The sequence below is a fragment of the Cuculus canorus genome, chromosome 3 (genome assembly GCF_017976375.1).
Source record: "Cuculus canorus isolate bCucCan1 chromosome 3, bCucCan1.pri, whole genome shotgun sequence".
Classification (NCBI taxonomy): Eukaryota; Metazoa; Chordata; class Aves; order Cuculiformes; family Cuculidae; genus Cuculus; species Cuculus canorus.
In genome coordinates, this window is record NC_071403.1 from 81,994,435 (window position 1) to 82,014,123 (window position 19,689).

Sequence of the window (19,689 nt, forward strand, 5' to 3'; positions counted from 1 at the left end):
AGGGAGGGGATTCTGCACTTCTATTCCTCTCTTGTGAGACCCCACCTGGAGTATTGTGCCCAGTACTGGAATCCTCAACATAAGAAGGATATGGAGCTGTTGGAACGGGTCCACAGGAGGCCTACAAAGATGATCTGAGGGCTGGTGCATCTTCCATACAAGGACAGGCTGAGAGTGTTGGGGTTGTTCAGCCTGGAGAAGAGAAGGCTCCGAAGAGATCTTATAGCGACCTCCAATACCTGAAGGGGCTACAACAAAGCTGGAGAGGGACTGTTTACAAAGGCTTGTAGTGATAGGACAAGGGGCAATGGGTATAAACTGGAGAGGGGCAGATTTAGAAAAGACATAAGGAAGAATTTCTTCACTACGAGGGTGGTGAGGCACTGGAACAAGTTGCCCAGAGAGTTTGTGGATGCCCCATCCCTGGAGGTGTTCAAGGCCAGGTTGGATGGGGCCTTGAACAGCCTGATCTAGTGCGACGTGTCCCTGTCCATGGCAGGGGGGTTGAAACTAGGTGATCTTTAAGGTCCCTTCCAACGCAAACTATTCTATGATCCTATGATTACTGTTAGCAACAGCAATATGCTGTTCATAGAAAATGCATTCAGGTTCCATAAACAGGGGAAAAAATGGAGTTTTATCTAGCAGGCTAGTTTAAGGAGTACACATAAATCCTGGCCAAAGTCCCCTTAAAGAAATTACTAGAGTACTTTAGTAAGGATTTGAGTTTGTTTTGAATTATCTATTTCTTTGTTCTTGTGCAGTAAGTAGTCACTTTATACCTGGATCTTACTTAGGACTCTTCACCCATGAACCTCCATGCCTTACGTAGAGTTTTCTTTGTTCCCATTTTATAGATAGAAAACCAGACAGAAGATGACTTCAGATATGGCTCTGAGTGACTCCACAAATTTACAAACCAGTAGCAGAATCAGTGAAAAACAGGTGTTCTGCATTCTTTCCCAATGCCAAAACAGTAACTTTTAATAGTAGGTTTACTTGAAATAGGACGCAATAATAGAAATAATAAAGATCTCTAAACTAATCAGCATTTTCAGGTCTTCTTCACTTTGAAGTTTTAAATATCAAATGATAACTGAAACACTGAACTGAGGAGCAACTATATTTAACTGGCATCTTACTTAAATATGCTGACCTGAATGATGTAGCATCAGCACTTCTTTTTGCTCCTGCTAGGCCTGGAGCACTAACACAGCTGAGAAGGCTGGAGATCGATGTTCTTACTTCTTGTGCTTTACCAGCAGAATTACTAAAATTGAAATGAATAGCCTCTGGGCAACCTGTGAACGTCAACAGACATGACTGAGGTCATGATCAGAAAACACAGGTTTCTTAATAATGCTTGTGTAATGCAAATTTTTCCTACTAAGCAAGCTTTAAATTCCGAGGGGAGCAAGAATAAAACCATAGTGGCTTCTCATAGGACTTCCAAATGGGGATATTTAATTTTGTCAATCTCAAAACAAAGCAGAGAAAACCATCATTTTTGCACTTAAGTTTTGTCAGGAAACATAGGAGTTCAGCAAACTTATTTTTATGCTGCTCTTTGAGTGAGAGTCAAAATTCTGCTTACTTGCATTTTAAACTGTATCCAATGTTGCATTCCTCCTATGTTACCCATTAAAGACAGGGTAACACTAATTACTAAAGGGCCAGGGAGACTGTAGCACAACTGAGAACTGTATCTGAACTGCCCATAAGCAGCAGTGCTAGCTGCTTACTTATCCTTTTTAGTTGCACTGGGAGACAAACAGTCATTGTTATTAAATCTATCTATAGATGAAAATCTTTCATTCAGGTATAAGTGACTTTTTACCTACTCACCAAAAACTATATTTAAGTTTTTTACTATTTTCTAATGTGTGACTTTCAAAAACCAGAGGGAGGGGGAGAGTAGAATAGGAGCTAACTAGTTTTATGTGAGCTGTGAATCAACCTTCAGAAGCCAAGAAAAAAGAACGCTAGCAACTACTTCTACTTAAAGATTGGTTTAATTTTCACTTCACAGCTGTAGTCTCTAAACTTAACATTTTTGCACTGCATAACAAGCTGCTGTTACAGGAAGTAAAATACTCTAATTCAACACTCCAAGTTAAAGACTCATAAATAGATGTATTACCAAGATTCTTCTATGCCTTAAGATATACACCATTATTTGGCTTCATTATTCATGACGCCTTCATGTGGTTCACAGTATATGGGAGGAACAAGATATGAAAGCAGCCTTTTTAGTAACCAACTTTGCAAAGCCTCCATCTCAAACCTCGTAACATTCTTCTACAAATTCCCAAAGGATGTCTCATAGCACTGAAGCAATCATTCCAGGTCATAAAAAGATAAAGAACTTAAAATAACTTCATTTTTTTCAGTGAGAAAACAATTATTTATGCTCTTAAAGGACTTTGTACAAAAGGTCTGGAAAGATCTGGTTTTAATCACATATTTCAAAACAAAGTTATACAAAACAATTCTACTACTTATACTACAATTATACTGCTTACTCTTAAAAACTTATGAGACCAGGAAGCAAATAAGCAGACTACTCCATAACTAACTTGGATGTTTTCTTGCTTGGAAAAGCATGCCATGAACAATTTGTCCCCCATGACTGAAAACAATAGAGGAAGAAGGGGCAAAGAAAATGAGTTTAAGCAGGAAACTGTAACACCCCTTTTGATCTTGCATGCAAGCTGAAAATAAGAAAAGTTTCGATCACTCAGTCCACAGCCTTATTTAAAGATCAAAACAAGCCTGAGCCTGACTTCATTAAAAGAAAAAGAAGCTATGTACAGTCAAAGAGTTAATTGAATGGTAAGTGGGACATTCCTGCTTGCAGCTTTGCTTAAATGATAAAAATATTGCTTATAAACTGCTTTGTATTCCACAGACGACAATCAAGGTCCACTTCATATTAGTTTTTTCCACACAGCCTGCCATTTCTTTTCAAATTTTCTATTACCTACCTGCTACCTTAAGATCTCCAGGTTGAATTTTAATAACTTGCTAAATGAATTCTGTCTATGAATTAATATCTTCCAGCCATTTAGAAACAGAAACTGTCTAGTATATGCTGATAAGATCTTCAGAATAAAATTTAAAAACAAGTAGCTCAAGATATTTACTAAGGAAAATCTTTTTTACCTACAAAATTAAAAATACCAGTGACAAAGTGCTGTTGCAATACAAAAGCTGGTTTGAATGTGTAAAGCTTTTACTGAGACTACATGAATTCTAATCCATAATGTATGTTTTCTCAGCAATTTTTCCCCTTCCTTTGAAGATGATACAGAGTGAACATCCAAAACTTTGCTTAACACAGAGGGAATATCAAAGTGTCATTTACTTTTCTGAATATGTTAATTTGAATACTCACAAGTCATATGTTACTATGATTCATTGTGTATTAGGCTAATCATTTAACAGTTGGCAAAGATTAGAAAATGCTTGAAAATACTATTTCAATGTAGATTAACAATCAGAAGAGTACTTAATGGTCAACTCTTTGATTTAAAATTTGTTGTGCATATTCTAACCATTTAAAGTATCTTAACACGTTATATATTGCTCTGCTTTCAATTAGGTATCTTGCTGTGCAATCATAATTCACGTAAGATCAGAGCTAATTTTGATCTTCAATTACATATGAGAGATCCAAAATCAGAATAGCTGTCTCCAGAGCAACTTGTAGGCCACTACACTTTGCAGCAAAACAGTCCACCGTCAGAAAGTCAGCAACCTTTACTGAAGGCTTTTTAGGGCAGTCCTGTATAACATGGGAGGCAAACTGGCCTTGCAAAAGCCTCCAGCTGAGGTTCTCAGTGTTACCATTGATCCCACAGCCACATTTTGAAACTAAATCTGACCAATTGGAAACAGAGGGAAAACCTGATGGAACAAACCAACAGTGTCCATAAACTATGTCTGTAAGTATATCTCCATCATCATGACTCAGAGAGCAAGCTACAGACTCCAGGGAACGGCAAAAACCATCAGCAACCAATTGGTATTGTGTCCGAGAACAATCTATATCTTTAAAAGTGCTGGTGGACAGAGTACAGCTCTAAAAAAAAAAAAAAATCAGGAAAACAGAAAATTAGAACATTGTTTTACTGATATAATTTTAATCAAACACAAATAACACTGTTGCTTCGGTTTTTAAATCAGATAGTTCAGCCCTAACTAAAAAAATTTGTTCACGTGATGATTATTCCTCAACTGGAAAGATCTGTAGACAAGTCAAGACCAAGTTCTGCACAATTATCTTTCAATATGAAAATTCTACACAATCCAACACTTAAAAATCAAGCACTTACTTTTAGCAAGTATACCTAAAGAAATATTAACAAGTATATTGACAAGTCTGAAAGATGTAATTAGCATTGAGTGCTTCAAATAGACCCCTTTGGTTTATATTAGTAGTTAGGCAGCAAAATGCAACACTAATCTAGAAAAGACAAGTGTTTTAACTGTAGCAGTTTTTCTACATAAATTCTTGTTTCTAAGCATATTAAGCAGCTTCAAAAAAAAAAAAATTGTCTTACATACCTTGTGTCTGATGTACGACGCCAGGTGAGTTTCTGTACAGCCACCTCCTAATAATGCCAAAGGTTCCTTGACTGTTAGCTGTAACACATGTTCTGCAGTTTCACAAGCACGCTAAAAAACGTATGAATTTGTCATTAGACACATGATTAATAGGATTTGCCCCCACTGAAAAAACTATTGGAATAAGTTTTCAGTAGTTTCTGGTAAAGATTTCATAAACTTGAATTACATGTGAATATAAAGCCGCTGAGAGACTTCCAAACCCGTGTTCACTTAATGAGAAACTGTCTATTTATCTGTCCACAGTCAATAAGGAAAAGCAGAAATAAAAGAAGCTGTATTTTATTCCTTCTTTTTGCAAATCAGGGTTATATATAGCAAGTCAGTTGGTATCAATGACATTTCTAGAGCAACTACTCAATGCAAAACTGTACCTGACTACCACTGCAGGTATTGCTGCTGGCCTTCTGCTGGGCAATTTTTTCCTTTATGTTCTCACATACCAAGTAATGGGGAAAAAAAAGTGCTTATCCAGCACTGGCCTCAAGAATAGCTGAAAAATGCTTCTGTCTCTAAACAACTTCCTGTATTAAAATAGAGGCATTAAACAAACATGAGCACTTCCAGGATTGAGAAATTCTGGAAATTAGGATGCTTCTGTATTGCTTTCTTGAAACTGCATAACCAATCTCTAATACAACTCCATTTATGTACTGAAAAATCACTTTTCTAAAATCTCTGTATCTATTTCTCATTGTTTTTCCATGAAAAACATGACTTTTCAAGAATTCAAGAAGATTTGTCTACCTTCAATTCTTCCCACGCTGTTTCATTTCTGTTACAGAGTATCAAGCTGCAGACAACGGTGTCCTTAGGAATTAGATGTACAAAATGTTTTGAAGCGAAACTCTCAACACGCACATCTTCCAAACTGCCGTAACAATCAGGAGACAACAACTGTATGGAAGCTATAGGCTTTGAACCTGTCCAATTAAGAAAAGCAGAGAAGACTATGCACTACTGTCATCAGAAAAGCTATCTGTTGCATTTCATAAAGCACGAACTTTCTTCGTCTTGGCTTTTCAGATTATATATGTTCTTCAACATGTAACGTTTCTATCTACACAGGAAATCAGAAACAGAAACCAAAACCTTTTTAAAGTGCCACTTAATGATAGTTTAAGATAAAAAAAAGGTAATCATTCTATTCTCATTAAATAAGAGTTCAAAAATAACCTGTATTTGCAAACAGTTACTATAATTGGATACTTGTCATGCACCAAGCAGTAATCACGTGCAGTATGCCATCATTAAAAATGGTTTTCCGACTAGAAAAGAATAACTCTTGCTTAGCTGCTAAAGTAGGATACACACAGAATTAAGAAACTCCTTATGCAATTACACCAGCCTAGACAGGTTTTCACTATGAGATGAACATTAAGAACAATTCAGTGCACAAAGCTCACTTACCTGTCATCCGACTCAGGGGTTCCATCAGATTTAGCCCAGCTCTGTCCACAGCCATGACATGGTTCTCTTTCAGATACTGTTTCAAGGATGGATGGATAACTTTCTGGCACACCACAAGGCCAACCTCATCACTAACCAGCTGCTTTCCTACATCAAGCAACTGATTCAGCTCTAACGCTTCTAGAGAAATTCCATGATGGACCGTTATAGTTCCTTCTTCAGGGCTGAAGCTGTCTCCTGACATGGACACACTGAAAAGTGCTATCTTGATCATGTTTGAACAAGTTCTTTTAACAGTAAGGAGTTTTGCCCATTGAATTTCTGGTGTTTCTATCAGTAGTCCAGGAAGAACTGTAGAATCTACAACCCTTCCACTTTTCACAGGTACTATTACACACTTTCCTAAGACTGCATTAGTCTCCACATGACAAGGAACAGTAAATATAAAAGCCTTTACAACCAGTGTGGCAAGATGATCAATTTCTGTTTTATTAAGCATACAAGCAGGTTTGCTTATTAATACACTACGTACCAAGCAAAGAAGACTCTCAACACTGCTAAAATCCACGGATACTCGGCAACCACAGGCCTCAGATTTGAGGTAGTCCATACACAAACTCAGAAGGTGTCTGCTTATTTTAATGACAGTGTAAGATGCAACACTTAGGCTTTTAAAGTTTTCAATGAAACTACAGCAAAGAATAGCGGTAAATAAACCACAGTCACTGAAGCGGGATACGTGGTTCTGTACAGAGGCTGTCAAAACACTTAACACGGGATGACTGACAGACAGACGACCGAGTATGGCTGAAGACTGTGAAGTTGTACAAACATAGCCTCCCACCCCATTGTGGAGCTGTTTGAGCCTACCAGCAGGACCATAGCAAGATTTTAATATCCTGCTCAGCAGAGACAGGGACTGAATAAATAGATCTTTAGTTAAAGGATCACTAATAAATAAGGGAGGCTTTTTAGCTTCAAGACGAGACATTTTCAAAGCAAGATTTTAATTTTTTCCAACAAAATAGACTTCATTTTTTTCTTGGATCTATAATTCATAGCACTTATAAAATTTAAAGCAGCACATTTATTTTTTTGCAGCCAATTATTTTATACGTGAAACGGTACATACACTACAACAACGACATTTCTGTCTCTGCTTATCACTTCTCTCTTAAAATGAAGATTAAATTCTGTTGCGAGATTGGTACATAATGACAGCAGTAAGCTATTTCATTCATGACGATTTTCCTTTTTAGCTTCTGAATGTGACCGAGCAGATTTCTTTGCAACAAAGTTTACAAGCATGCTTCCAAAATGGACACCTATAATTGACAGTCCTGCCACAAGCAGGAAGTTCTTTTTACTCCAGCTAGCTTTCCTCATCTCTTCTTCCGTTAAGACCTACAATAAAAAACAAAGATATTACGATAATCATATGACAACATTGCATAGCTTGCACTGCTATTTTATTTTTCACAAAAGAACTCACATAAGGACAAATACCAAACTATAATGCTTTTTAAATGAGAAAACCTCTTAATTTTGGATATAATACAAGTACATAATACACAAATTATACATGTCTGTCAGTAATTTCACTTCTGACCACCAGTTTATACACTGGTTTACCTGTAGGTCTGCAAGTACTGGGCCACTATAAACTGCCCTTGAATTGTGTGAAGTTTCAAAACTATAGTGATGTGAAACTGTTTCTACTCCAAAACAAAAGAATGGAACCACAGACCACTGCTTCCCAGGCAACTATCTCAGTAACAAAGGCTTTTACTATTCGAACAGCTTCAAATTTCTGACTCTGAAAGAAAAAAATTCTTATTTCAAGGTACTTTTTCAGATCTTGAACACTTCAAAATTTAGATGGGATATTTATTTACGTTTCTACATAATCTCTACGGTGTTTAGACCTCTCTTATACTTTTGTTTGTTTTCTATTGTAGTTATCATCCCCAATAACAACACAGAATATGTTGCTATGTAAAGTCACAATTATTTCTGGGCAGTTTTGAACCTGAAAGGACACCTACAGACCCAGCCCAGCCACAAAAGTTGAACCATTGCCTTGAATTTATTGGAGTTGGTATTTAAATATCTTTAAGATCTATAATAATTGATCCTATCACACAGGATTTAGCTGTAGTTTTTGAAATGTATGCTGTATGTTTTCAGGTCCATGTGACTACCAGATTAACTGAGTTGCAAAAAATAAAACTCTGGAAAACTAAAGTCAGAGGAGCAAGGCTGTATCTGTTAGAAAAATTCTCATTTAACTGATTCATTTCCTGCCTCAAAGATAGAGATACAACTAACTACACAACTTACCCACAATACACAGCACTAACGCTATTCTTCTTTATTTTTGTGTTCACTTTGTAGCACGTATGCCACAATCCCAGGTTCTGGAACAAATTCCTCTGTCTTCACTTGGAAAATAGGACTGGATTTGATGTGAAACCACCCCCAGTGCACCAGCCCAAGGCCAGTTCCCATAACAATCAGAACTTTGTAGTTCTTCCAGACGGTTTTAAGACCCATTGCAAACTGGCATCTACCTAGGTAAAGATAATTTATTATTTTACATATATTCTATAAATCCTTTTTTTTTTACTGTATATAATAGCACAGAATAGATGTACCTGAATGCTAATATCTTTACAGTGCAGCAGATGATTAAAACACAAAAAGACACAAGAAAGTCTCACTTTATGAACTTCAAAAAAGAAACGCAATAAAAATAACCTCAGTTCAGACAACGTGAAGTGTTAATTGCTGCATTTGCTTCAAGCTTTGGCTGCTAAATCTTAAGGCTTTGTTACTTTCTTATGTTAATATTTAATTACAAATGATACCACTTCAGATGGTAAATATTTGAAGTCTAAAACAAAGCAGTTTCAAAATACACCATTCCCTCCCCCCAAAACTAATAAAATTCAATGACTAACCAAGCTCACAACAGAATCTGGAACTTTTAACTTACAAGCTAAACATGATGCAATGCTTTATGTTGCACAAAGTAGCAGCTACACCTGGCTACCTTAGCCCTGCAGTTTTCAGAAGCTACAGAAGTATTAGTACAAACTCAATAAATTCATCCTCATCTAAAGAAAATGCCTATACTTCTACTTCCCACAGGATTTCAATGAGAATCTTAAGATCACAAAGTTGGAAAAGACCTTTGAGATCATCAAGCCCAACCGTACGCGTCCATTACCAAATCATAACCCGAAGCCATCCATCTACCCGTCTTCTAAACACCTTCGGGGATGGGGACTCAACGACCTATCACAGGAAAACAAGCGTATGTCTGCTCTGGCTTTGTATCAAAATAACTTTTAAGTTTAAACAGCTAAAAAGGTATAAGTAGCAGATCAAGTGTTTCTACACCTGCCCACCTGCAGGAGTAACCCGTCCTACCAATCCCCCATCCACAGCCCGTGGAGATCCCACAGCTTCACCCCACGCAGCGCACAAGCGCCAAGGAGACCCGGGCCCCCTGTGGTGGCCCAGGGGCGGGCAGGGACCCGTCTCCTCAGGCCGCAACTCGTACCCAGCGCCCTCTCGCAGGGAACAGCTCCCTGCAAGCCTGAAGAAGGGACGCCTGAGGCTTCTCCTCAGGCAGCCCCAGCGCTCGCCTCGGCTCTCACCCTAAGAAGCAAGGGGAAGCGAGAGGAGGAGGACGCGGCCCCCAGGGCCACCCCCACACCCGCCGCGGCAGGACGCGGCCTCACGCACACCGGAAGCGGCTCGCGGAGGCGCGCCCCCTCTAGCCTCCCATTGGCTGCCCCCGGCGGCCATTTTGTGTTCGGGCAGGGAAAAAGGAAGGCAGGGTAAGGCGGTTATGATCCGGCAGCCATTTTGGATAGGGGAGGTGAAGCTCCTATGGGGCCGCCATCTTGTTTGGGGGCAGAGGAGCCGTTAGAAGCGTTAGAGGCGCGTGCGGCTCAGGCGGCACTGGTGCCGCCCGCCCAGGACCCTCCGCTCTGGCGGGGAGCGGCCGCCCCGCGGTCTTCGGTCTTGCTTTCCTCCCTAGAGAAGCGCGTGAGGTGATGGCCGGGGGGAGTTGGGCTGGCAGCGGTGCCGCCTGGCTCTCGTGGAGAACGCTTTGTGTTTGAGCCTAGAGAAAGAGGACGCTGAGGGGAGATCGTGTCACTGCCCGCAACTGCCTGAAAAGAGGGTGTTGGTCTCTTCGACCAAGTGCACCAGGCGGTGTTCTGACTGGATATTAGGATATGAAGGATATGGAGCTGTTGGAACGGGTCCAGAGGAGGGCTCTGAGGATTATCAGAGCGCTGGAGCACCTGCCATATGAGGACAGGCTGATAAGAGTTGAGGTTGTTCAGCCTGGAAAAGAAAAGGCTCCGAGGAGATCTTATAGCGATCTTCCAGTACCTGAAGGGGCCACAAAAAAAAGCTGGGGAGGGACTATTCATAAAGGCTTGGGGTGATAAGATGAAGGGGGAGCGGGTATAAACTGGAGAGGGGAAGATTTAGACTAGACATTAGAAAGAATTTCTTCACCGTGAGAGTGGTGAGGCACTGGAACAGGTTGCCAAGGGAAGTTGTGGATGCCTCCATCCATGGAGGTGTTCAAGACCAGGTTGGATGGGGCCTTGGGCAGCCTGATCTAGTGGCATGTCCGGGCCCATGGCAGGGGAGTTGGAACTGAATGATCTTTAAGGTCCTTTCCAACCTGAACTATTCTATGATTAGGAAAAATCGTCACCAAAAGGGTTATCAAGCACTGGCAGGGGCTGCCCAGGGAGGTGGTGGAGTCACCATCCCTGGAGATGTTTAAAAGACAAGATACTAAGTGCTTAGGGATACGATTTAGTAGTGGACAGCTATTGTTGGGCTTGATGATCTCAAAGGTCTTTTCCAATGAAGTGATTATATGATTATATTCATATGTTAGCAGATAGGTTTGTTTTTGATGTCTGTGGTTGCAGAGTTTATGATTAGCCAAAAGATGAGTTTTTAATGCCTGATCTCTACAGTATAACAATTATTTTTAAACTTTTGTGGAACAGCTGGGTCCAGCATGCCCTGATTTCAGTAAAATTATATTGTGCAATGCAGAAGGCTGATAGTCAGCCCCTGTTTGTAATGAGCACCCTGATGTTCTTCAGGATCTCTCACTGCTCTAGTTCCCTGCAGTTGTGTGGTGAATGGGGAGTGTTTTTGATGAATTGATGAACTTTAAGGGTGAACTGGCAGTTACTGAATGAGGGCACTTGGGTAACAACGGGCTAAAATATGATGACGTCTTGGAAGAGTAGTTTCCATAGGTTAAGTGGAGAAATTGGCAACAATGGACCTAAAAAAAAAGAAACTGCAGAATGTGAAGGTTGTGATACATCTTTTTGGAACTAGAAATACTTTACTAAAATAGATGAGGAGCTGAGTCTTATACTGCTCATCCTAATGTTAGGATCAGCTCTCCGAAACAGACTGAAAGAGTCTTGGAGCTGGACTGGACAGTGTTTCACTCCAGTACTGAAGGACTGGAAAGTTAGCAAATATGTTGTGATATTTTTGAACGACAAAAGTAGTTAATAATAACTTATTGTAAAGAGTTAGTTACTTAACATTTGTGGTTTTGTTTCTGTCTCTTCCAGATGCCCACATCTCCCACACTTGGTAAAGGCACCCAAACGTGGGTAGTATGTGAACAGTTTGCAGCTGTTGTGTTAGAAGCTACTGTATCTTCAAGTGGGCGTGTGTTCCAGGAGTGTTCAGTTCCTCATTCCCACTGAGTTCCTAATTCCATCACCATAGGAAGCTACTTCTTTACTAAGGTAAGATGCTGCTCATCAGCTGGCAGAAAACACTTTAGCTCACTGTCTGGGAGGCCATGTTTCCTGGTTTCTGCTGTGTGTCTACCATTCTGCTTAGCATCAAATTTAGGAAAGAAAGGTACCATGTTATTTTTAAAGCACGTGTCACTCAAGCTACAGGGAACTTGTGTGGTTAGTTCTGAATGATGTTTCCTTGTCCAGGCTGTCTTTTGAAAATTTCAGTGTTGAAGGACTACAAATACTACATCAAGAATTGTTTGGTTTTTTTTAAACTATACTGAGGAGAGCTTTTCTGCCCCATTTGCTAATCTTCACAATTGATTATGTACAGTTCCCTTTAGAGGCTCACATTAGTATGCAACAGATAACCACATTCCACGAAGTAGATTCTTGTTATGAAATAGTAGCAATTGTAATGGATTTGTGTGGGTTGTTTTTGGTTTTTTTTGGTTTTTTTTTTTTTAAACACAGAAAGTGGCAAAGTATTTTGGGGCTTGCTGGCTTTTTTTTCTTGTACAATTTATGGGTGGTTTTCCTCTTTTTCTGATGTTTTAGTGGTGGTTCAGTGACTTTCCTCATGATTCGCACATTAGATTTATTCTTTTTGGTTTTCTAAGGGTTTGCTTACGCTTATTCTGTCTGCTTTATTTCCTTTGTCTTATCTACATGGTCAGTGAAAAGAATGGGGAGTCGGCAAACTCCCAAAGTCAGCTTATTCCCATGAAGAGCAAATTGAACCATAGTTAACTTTTCTTGTGCATACATTCCCCCCCTATTATTTTGTGAATTAGTTTTGGGGAGGATTTCTGTCTGCCAGCAGTCCTTCTTACATCAGTAATAGCAGACTTATTGCAACATTACTGTTCTGGATGGCAACTTGTAACAAAAAGGAGGTGATGCCAGAATAGTTCAACTGATTCATCCCTCTGCTTTGTTTGTTCTCAAGCAGGGCATGAGTATTTGGAGATGAGATGATGCTCTGGAATGTTTTATTGCAACTCTTCTTCATACTATTGCTACTGTAAAGTTTAATGATAAAACATTAGCTGTCTGAACATTGTTCTTGAGATCACAGGCTTGCAGCACATTTGTGAATTGTATGCCATATGCAGCTCAAAAATTATGTACAATCTAGGTAAAATATATTCCTGACACATGGCAAAGTACCTTGTATTCCACCATATCCCAAGTTACATTTAATCCTGGGTCGATGTTAGGCTTGTTCAATATTGCCGTTGCTGTTGTAGGCGCTCTTAGTTGATGGTGTGCTCCACAGCAAATTACATTTGTTACTACGGATTTCCTAACTTCAGGTCATGATTCTGACTGCTTGGAGAAGAGATAATAGCATTAACCCTCTGCTGATTTTTGCTGTTTCTTGCCTACTTTTTCCCTATTATTGATACTTGGTTTTTGATTTGGTTGAGGAAGGAGATAGGATTCATTATTAAATCTATGCATACTAGACTTGCATTTGAATTAAAAGCCCAGTCCTAAAATGCTGTAGAGACCAGCTTTTTTTTAAAGATAGTTTGATGAGTCACGCATGCCCCTGTTTTGTGATGTTTTCAGAGGTCTGGACATTGAGGTGCTGGAGCCTGTCCAGAGAAGGGCAACAAAGCTGGGGAAGGGTCTGGAACACAGGGATTATGAGTATCTCAGGGACCTAAGGCTGAGGGAGACCTTATTGCTCTTTACAACTACCTGAAAGGAGCTTGTAGCAAGGTGGGTGTTGATCTCTTCTCCCAATTAACAAGTGATAGGATTAGAGGAAATGGCCTCAAGTTGTGCCAGGAGAGGTTTAGATTGGATATTAGGAAAAATTTCTTTACTGCAAGAGTGGTGAAGCATTAGAACAGGCTGCCCAGGGAAGTGGTGAAGTCACCATTCCTGGAGGTGTTCAGAAGATGCGTAGATGTGGCACTTTGTGAGGTAGTTTAGTAGGCATGGTGGTTTTGGGCTGATGGTCGGACTTGATGATCTTAGAGGTCTTTTCCAGCCTTCACATTTCTGTGATCTTACTGTTAGCTTTCAGGTTTTGCATGATGAGCTGGATGGTCCTTCCTTGGAGTTCTTGAACATGAAGAATATGATCTTGTACATTGTTATCAGTAACAAGAGAAGCACAATTGGTTTTCACTTGGTGGCTGTCATTTCCCTTCAGCATCTTTTTGATCTAGTACTAGCAGCTGCTCTTCCAAGAATTTCTGAGTTTTATCTCCTACTAAGATTCTTCTTGTCGTTGTCCTACTACGTTTGCTTCTATAGAGTAGCACCTTACTACCTGATTGAATTGAATGAAGATGTTCCAAGAGGTCCAGAGCGTTGTTTCTCACATTGTATTTCTGAAAATTACTATTGGTAAAGTTGACAGAATTTACTCCAATAAGATAGAAAAGTTTCTGGGGCCCTTTTGTGTAAGGGAGAATGACAGTTGTGTGGCATGAGGTGCTGTATTCCAGTTTCTGTCTGTACCTCTGTTGTTTGAAAATTACATTTGCTTTTCATAACTTTGTTTACTGTTATTGAGCAGCTGATAAAATCTCTAACTTTGAGCTTTTTCCAGAGATAGTTGAAACATTTTATTAACTATGTTACAGTTTATTTTCTGTAGTTACTTGTGGAATGGTTCTCAGTTAAAGCTCTCTTTTACCTGGTTACAGCAACAACCATTTTACTTCTAACTGTTCATGATCCTTTTACTCTTTCTGTTTCTTACTACTTGGATATTGATACGATATATAGGAAAAAGTCATTGAAGTAATCAAGAGTTTTCCTTGAGCTGATGTATGGAATTGTGCCCTGGTAACTTTCACTTTTTCACCCAGTTGTTTTAAAACATCTTGCACCTCATCATTTGAATATTTGGAATAAAAGCACTGCATAGAAGTGTTTATTTCAGAATGATTGCTGTTGAATCTTAAGATCAGAATTATCTGTGATTTGCATTTTTTTTCAAGTTAAATAAGGGTAACAACTGCATTTTGAAATGTGTTAAGTGTAGTGCCTGACAGAGACACGTATCACCAACCTGACTTGTATCCTGGAATTTTGACAGCTCTATTGCAGTGCTTTACAATAACTTGAAGTATGCAGTGAGAAATGGATATGTCTTCCTGCATTCTTTCTATTTTCCTGAACAATCTCTTGAAAAATTGAACCAGATCTGTCTGTCTTACCAAGAGACTAATTCTTTAAGAAACTTTAGAGCATACCAGGCAGCTCTGTTCTCAACGTGGTTTGTGTTGCACTTTGTCTGTTGCAGGCAGCAGCTACTGACACTTGTTCTTTCTTGATTTTGAAGCTTGAATTGTATTGTTTGTGTACTCTGTCTTCTGCCAGTATGCTGAGGCCTTTGTTCATCTGTTTTTCTGTCCAATCCATGTGTCTTCCTTGTCTGTTGTCTGTGTATGTTAATTTTTTTATTCCTGGGGTTTGGTAGGTATTAATTTGGTACCATAGGGCCCATTCTTTGTCTCTTCTGAACCCCAGCTTTGAGGGGTTAGCTGGAAAGACTTTCATAAATTTAACCTAGTCTTCTACCTCTTGGTAAGTGAATGTTTAGCTCCTATTTATGTGGAGAATGATGACCTTCCCCAGTAGTTTCAGTGCTGTGATGGTAACTGTTGTCATTTTGGGGAAAAAAGTGAAAAAAAAAGGCAATTGAAACTTGCAATCATTGTGGAAGGTGACTAGGCTTATGGTCTGGCTTGCAAGCCAACTGAAACCTAGTCATCTGAGTGAGATACAGTGTTCTTCTGCACAGCATTCTTCATGTAACTTCATGGAAGGTTTCTTCTTGGGCCCAAGGGAGGGTGCGTTTAACTTCCAGCATGAATTAATGCTTCCGAAGTTACTTTGGATGGTTTGAGGCTGGGTCAGGGTCTGTGCTGCTAAATGTACCTCACTCAATATCCCAGATAAGCAATCTAAATCTTGTTTGGGATAAGCAAGGAAAGAGCATGTCCAAAGTTCACTTTACTCTTGTAGAGCCAAAATTGTGTTCAGGTCACTTTGCTTTGTGTGTAGTAGTCTAAAATTATAAACATACATATGTGTGAGTATATATATGCATAGTAGGTGTACCAGAAGCCATAGTTTCCTATGTATTTTTTTTTTTAAAAGCTACTATGCTTTGTTCTTGAACTGGTTTAAACTCTGATGCTACTGATGACCAGAATTATAGGTAATGAATGGATGTCTTGGTTCTGATGTCTGCTTACTTCTGCTTGGCGTTGCTGAGAATGCTGCTAAGAAAGCATGATGGAAGATGTTATTTTGATAGGGCCATCGATGTATGCAGGCCTTTATGCGCTCCCTAGCCAAGTAGAAATGGAGTATCCACAAGATAGGAAGTGAAGGACTTTACATAGAGAGGTTTGAGAACTCTCTTGATTAGAGCAAGTGTTATTTCATGTAATAAGATTGGTTTTGCTTGAAAACGGTACTTTTTAAAATTTTGTGTGTTTTCTTCTGTCTTCTTCATTCTTTCTTTATTAAAGCTATGTACATGGGTTTTCTGTGAAGCTATCTTTTTGTAAGAGAAACTAGGCCGGGGGCCATATACACGGGGACAAGTGGTCGAGATGGTAGTAAAGAGATATTCCAGGTTTAGTTTGCTGCTCCCTGAGTAGCTGCTTGAGGATAAGTTAGGTGGGTTTGTCACTGTCTTGGTTCTGGTCTGAAAAATGGTTATTTTGTATTTCATGTGCTGGATGCTAAGTGCCTAAACATGAGGTTTAACTGAAAGAAACTGACACAGTTTATTCTTTAAAAAATATAATTCTTTAAATAAGAATTTTCCTTATTTTTCTTGAAGAAAAGTATAGAGTTTGAAGAACAGTAGTAATGAAAAAATTTGTAATAGATTTTGAGAATCTCTGTGCCTCCAATACAAGAGATTTTAAAAATGTTTTTCAGTTGGTGTAGGGATCTGAGTTTTTCTCTAGTGCTGATAACTTTTAATTGGTATTTTTGTAGGAGCAGCTTACACTGACCTATGATGGCATCCAACAAATTTGTCATTAAGGTAAGTAGCATGTCATAGCTTTCATTTAAAAAGGAAAAAAGAGATCTTTAATGCTGCTTGGAATGTGAGTACATTGGTTTTAAAAATTAATGATGAAGTGCATCCTTCAGGCTTCTGGTCATAGTAGCATATATTGTATCAACTTTTCTCTCTCTTTGGAAGTGAACTTCTTGACTTGTTCCTTAATGTGGGAGAGCGTGTCCAAAGTCAGCTGAAGATTAAAATCGAGTAACTAAATTTATTGATTGTGTAATTAGAATTATAAACTGCATGTATTCTCAGTAAAACAGTATTTGTTACACCAAATAAATTTTAGGATTGCTTCTTCTCTTACTGTACTCTTGTAATATTATTTGCATACCTCTCAGGTAATCTAAGAGTTCCTGGTATAGCACTTACTATCACAATTGAGTATTTGCTCTTTTCCCATTATCAGGGATTAGTTTTCTGTTTTACATCCAGTGAAATGCCCATTGCACTTTATTTTGCAACGAGTCTCCGAGTTTTGGTCATATATCTGAAGAGTAATGCTTTTCAAAGCATTCTGCAATGAACACAGCATTTCATGATTCTACTGTAACTATACCAGCTTATCAATAAATATGAGTAATTGTTTGGTAAAAATTGTGAAACCTTCTCTTTTGGACCTTCTCTCCTGTTCTTGTGTTCCTGTATATCTGGGGTAGTTTAGGTGATGCATACATTTCAAACTGATTAGTGCAATATATGACATCTTGGAAGTGTTTTTCTCAGGAATTTTCTTAACAGGACAGTTTTTTCCTCTTGGGGTTACCTTGGGTTTCTTTTTGAGGGCAGCTACAAAAACCTGCGTGATTGATCAGGCTGTGGAAGCTGTTGAAGCTTGGGTTTGTGGGTAACGACCTGTTCAACAAGCAGACCAAACACTTTATTTTGTGTTCTTTTCCAAGTAAAACTGCTGTCATTTAGTGGGATGTTTGCTTTATTTTTTTTACAGTTTAACAAGATAGGAGAAATATCTTTGATTTTGAGCAGATTTTAGCTGATATGGTGAGTCTATATGCCACTGATGTGGAGTGGCATCACTCCACAGGATGCTGAGGCTGAAGCCTCAGGAACTGAGGCTGAAGATGTTTTTTTTTTTTCTCAGCTGTGAACTCTTGCTATCATCAATATTAATGTAAGTGCCCAAGAAAACAAATGGTGTCAGTTGAAATGTCTATACCAGCTAAAAAGCCTTAAGATATTTGATTACTGACCTGCATTATTACAGCTTGCTGGTTCAGCAGACACTTCATTCAGCGTGTACTCTGACACTACCAGGCAGCTGAATGTCACTGGCTGTCTGAGCAAACTATCATTCAGAATGTGTTTGCAGGTAAGCAATATCACAGATATGATTTCTGATTGTGCTAATGAGGTACAACTTTATTTTCTTCCTGGTCATATTTGACAAATGATGTTAAGTTTCTGCATGTACTGAATGCTGAGAATTAACTTTGCCTTGACTAAAAGGTATCGAATATCTAAGGTAAATATGTGAAAAACCACTTGGAATTCACTTTTACGCACAGATGCATAACATTTTGCTTGTTAGATTGGGGATTTTCTGTGTGAAACTTTTGCTTCTTTACATTCACTGGATTTGTGTTTAGTATAACTATTCCCTCTTCAAAGACCATTCAGCTTTCCTATAAATTTTTCAAGGAAGATCCCTGTGCGGAAGATTCCCCATTAAAAGGCAGAAAATATTCTCACTCCTCTCTGCAGGAGGAGCATAGGAAATAATATATTCTTACTTTTAGGTTCCTTGTGTTTGAAGTGGATAGGGGTATTTTACTGTGTCTGAAAAAGTTTAATGTGTGCCTCATCTTCTACATTGTCTACTTTTAAGTTTTTAGATTTTTGTAAGCGTGTGTGTGTTAATGTTTTTGGTAAGAGCAAAAAGTACAGCTTATCTGTCTTTCATGTCTTAGCTAAGTGGAAGTTAACTAAGAGGAAAACACCTGTAATGTGTTTAATGGCTTTGCTTCGTAACAACATGTGTTTTAAATGAGAATCTTTGTACCTCCAATGTAATTGTAAATTATTTTCAGTAGAGGGAGTAGTTGGCCTATTTTTGAAAGGCAATCCTAAGCTTGGTTTTATGGGTAATTAAGAGCGATTGAAATAAAATAATTGATGCAGTAAAATAGCTTTGAACCTTAATACAAAAACTACAGTTAGATACTAGACACACTTTCTTCACTTGCCAAGTGGATGGATACCATAGTGTTATGATGTGCAATAGGTAATATTTTATGCAAGTTAATCTGATCAGCAATTTTCGATTTTAGGAAATATTGATACTTCATACAGCACTGCATGGTAAAATATTCCCAAATCTGGGAAATAAGACATATGAATTTAATTAAGCTTTCTGTGTGTGTTGCTAAAATATTTTACTGCTGTTCTGAGAAATAAATCTTAGCTTTAATTGGTGAGGCTTAAAGCAAAATCATGAACTCTGTATGGATTTGAAAAATAATATCACTAGGGCCTTGTTTAAAACTTTGGACAAACTAGAAAGAATTACTCTTCCAGTATTGTGTAAATTGACTTTATTCATGCCAAACTGCAGAACTAAATATAGTAATTTTTATGACTGTAATAGAAAAATTTCGTTTACTGTTTTCTGCAATCCCTTCATTTGCCAAAAACTGAAGACTTTAAGTCGTTGCTATATTTCAATAGCTCAACTCAAAAGGAAACATTTTTTCCTTTGTTGTTTCCAACTTTGAAAAATTGAGAGCTCTGTTCTGCCTCAAATTTGTAGGCCTTTGCTAGCACATA

The 19,689-nt window shown here is 38.6% G+C and overlaps 2 protein-coding genes across 7 annotated transcripts in view; one reads left to right on the forward strand and one right to left on the reverse strand.

Annotated features, from left to right (window-relative positions):
- Nucleotides 1–1,993: 1,993 nt before the first annotated feature.
- Nucleotides 1,994–7,027, reverse strand: LOC104055379 (MKKS centrosomal shuttling protein). The gene is made up of 4 exons (XM_009556492.2): nt 6,037–7,027; nt 5,374–5,549; nt 4,567–4,677; nt 1,994–4,081 (listed from the first exon to the last, which is right to left on the reverse strand). The coding sequence occupies exons 1-4, from the start codon at nt 7,025–7,027 to the stop codon at nt 3,641–3,643; spliced, it is 1,719 nt and encodes a 572-aa protein (XP_009554787.2). The 3' UTR covers nt 1,994–3,640.
- A 2,895-nt stretch (nt 7,028–9,922) lies between these two features.
- SLX4IP (SLX4 interacting protein) overlaps nt 9,923–19,689 on the forward strand; it is an 81,197-nt gene continuing 71,430 nt past the window's right edge. Inside the window, exons 1-6 of one of the 6 annotated variants that reach the window (XM_054062124.1) lie at nt 9,925–10,097; nt 11,670–11,849; nt 16,830–16,878; nt 17,855–17,907; nt 18,008–18,037; nt 18,131–18,235. In XM_054062124.1, coding sequence (XP_053918099.1) covers nt 18,224–18,235 — 12 coding nt within the window. In that variant the 5' untranslated portion in view covers nt 9,925–10,097; nt 11,670–11,849; nt 16,830–16,878; ... (1 more) ...; nt 18,008–18,037; nt 18,131–18,223. Of the gene's footprint in view, nt 10,098–11,669; nt 11,850–16,829; nt 16,879–17,854; nt 17,908–18,007; nt 18,038–18,130; nt 18,236–19,689 lie in introns of all 6 variants that reach the window. The other 5 variants (XM_054062125.1, XM_054062121.1, XM_054062122.1 and 2 more) reach the window with 5 other exon arrangements.

Coding starts and splice junctions, on each gene's coding strand:
- LOC104055379 (XM_009556492.2), bottom strand. CDS start 7,027: ATGTCTCGTCTTGAAGCTAAAAAGCCTCCCTTATTTATTAGTGATCCT. Junction 5,550..6,036: donor ACCCCTGAGTCGGATGACAG/GTAAGTGAGCTT, acceptor TTAATTGGACAG/GTTCAAAGCCTATAGCTTCC. Junction 4,678..5,373: donor CAGCGTGGGAAGAATTGAAG/GTAGACAAATCT, acceptor TACGTTTTTTAG/CGTGCTTGTGAAACTGCAGA.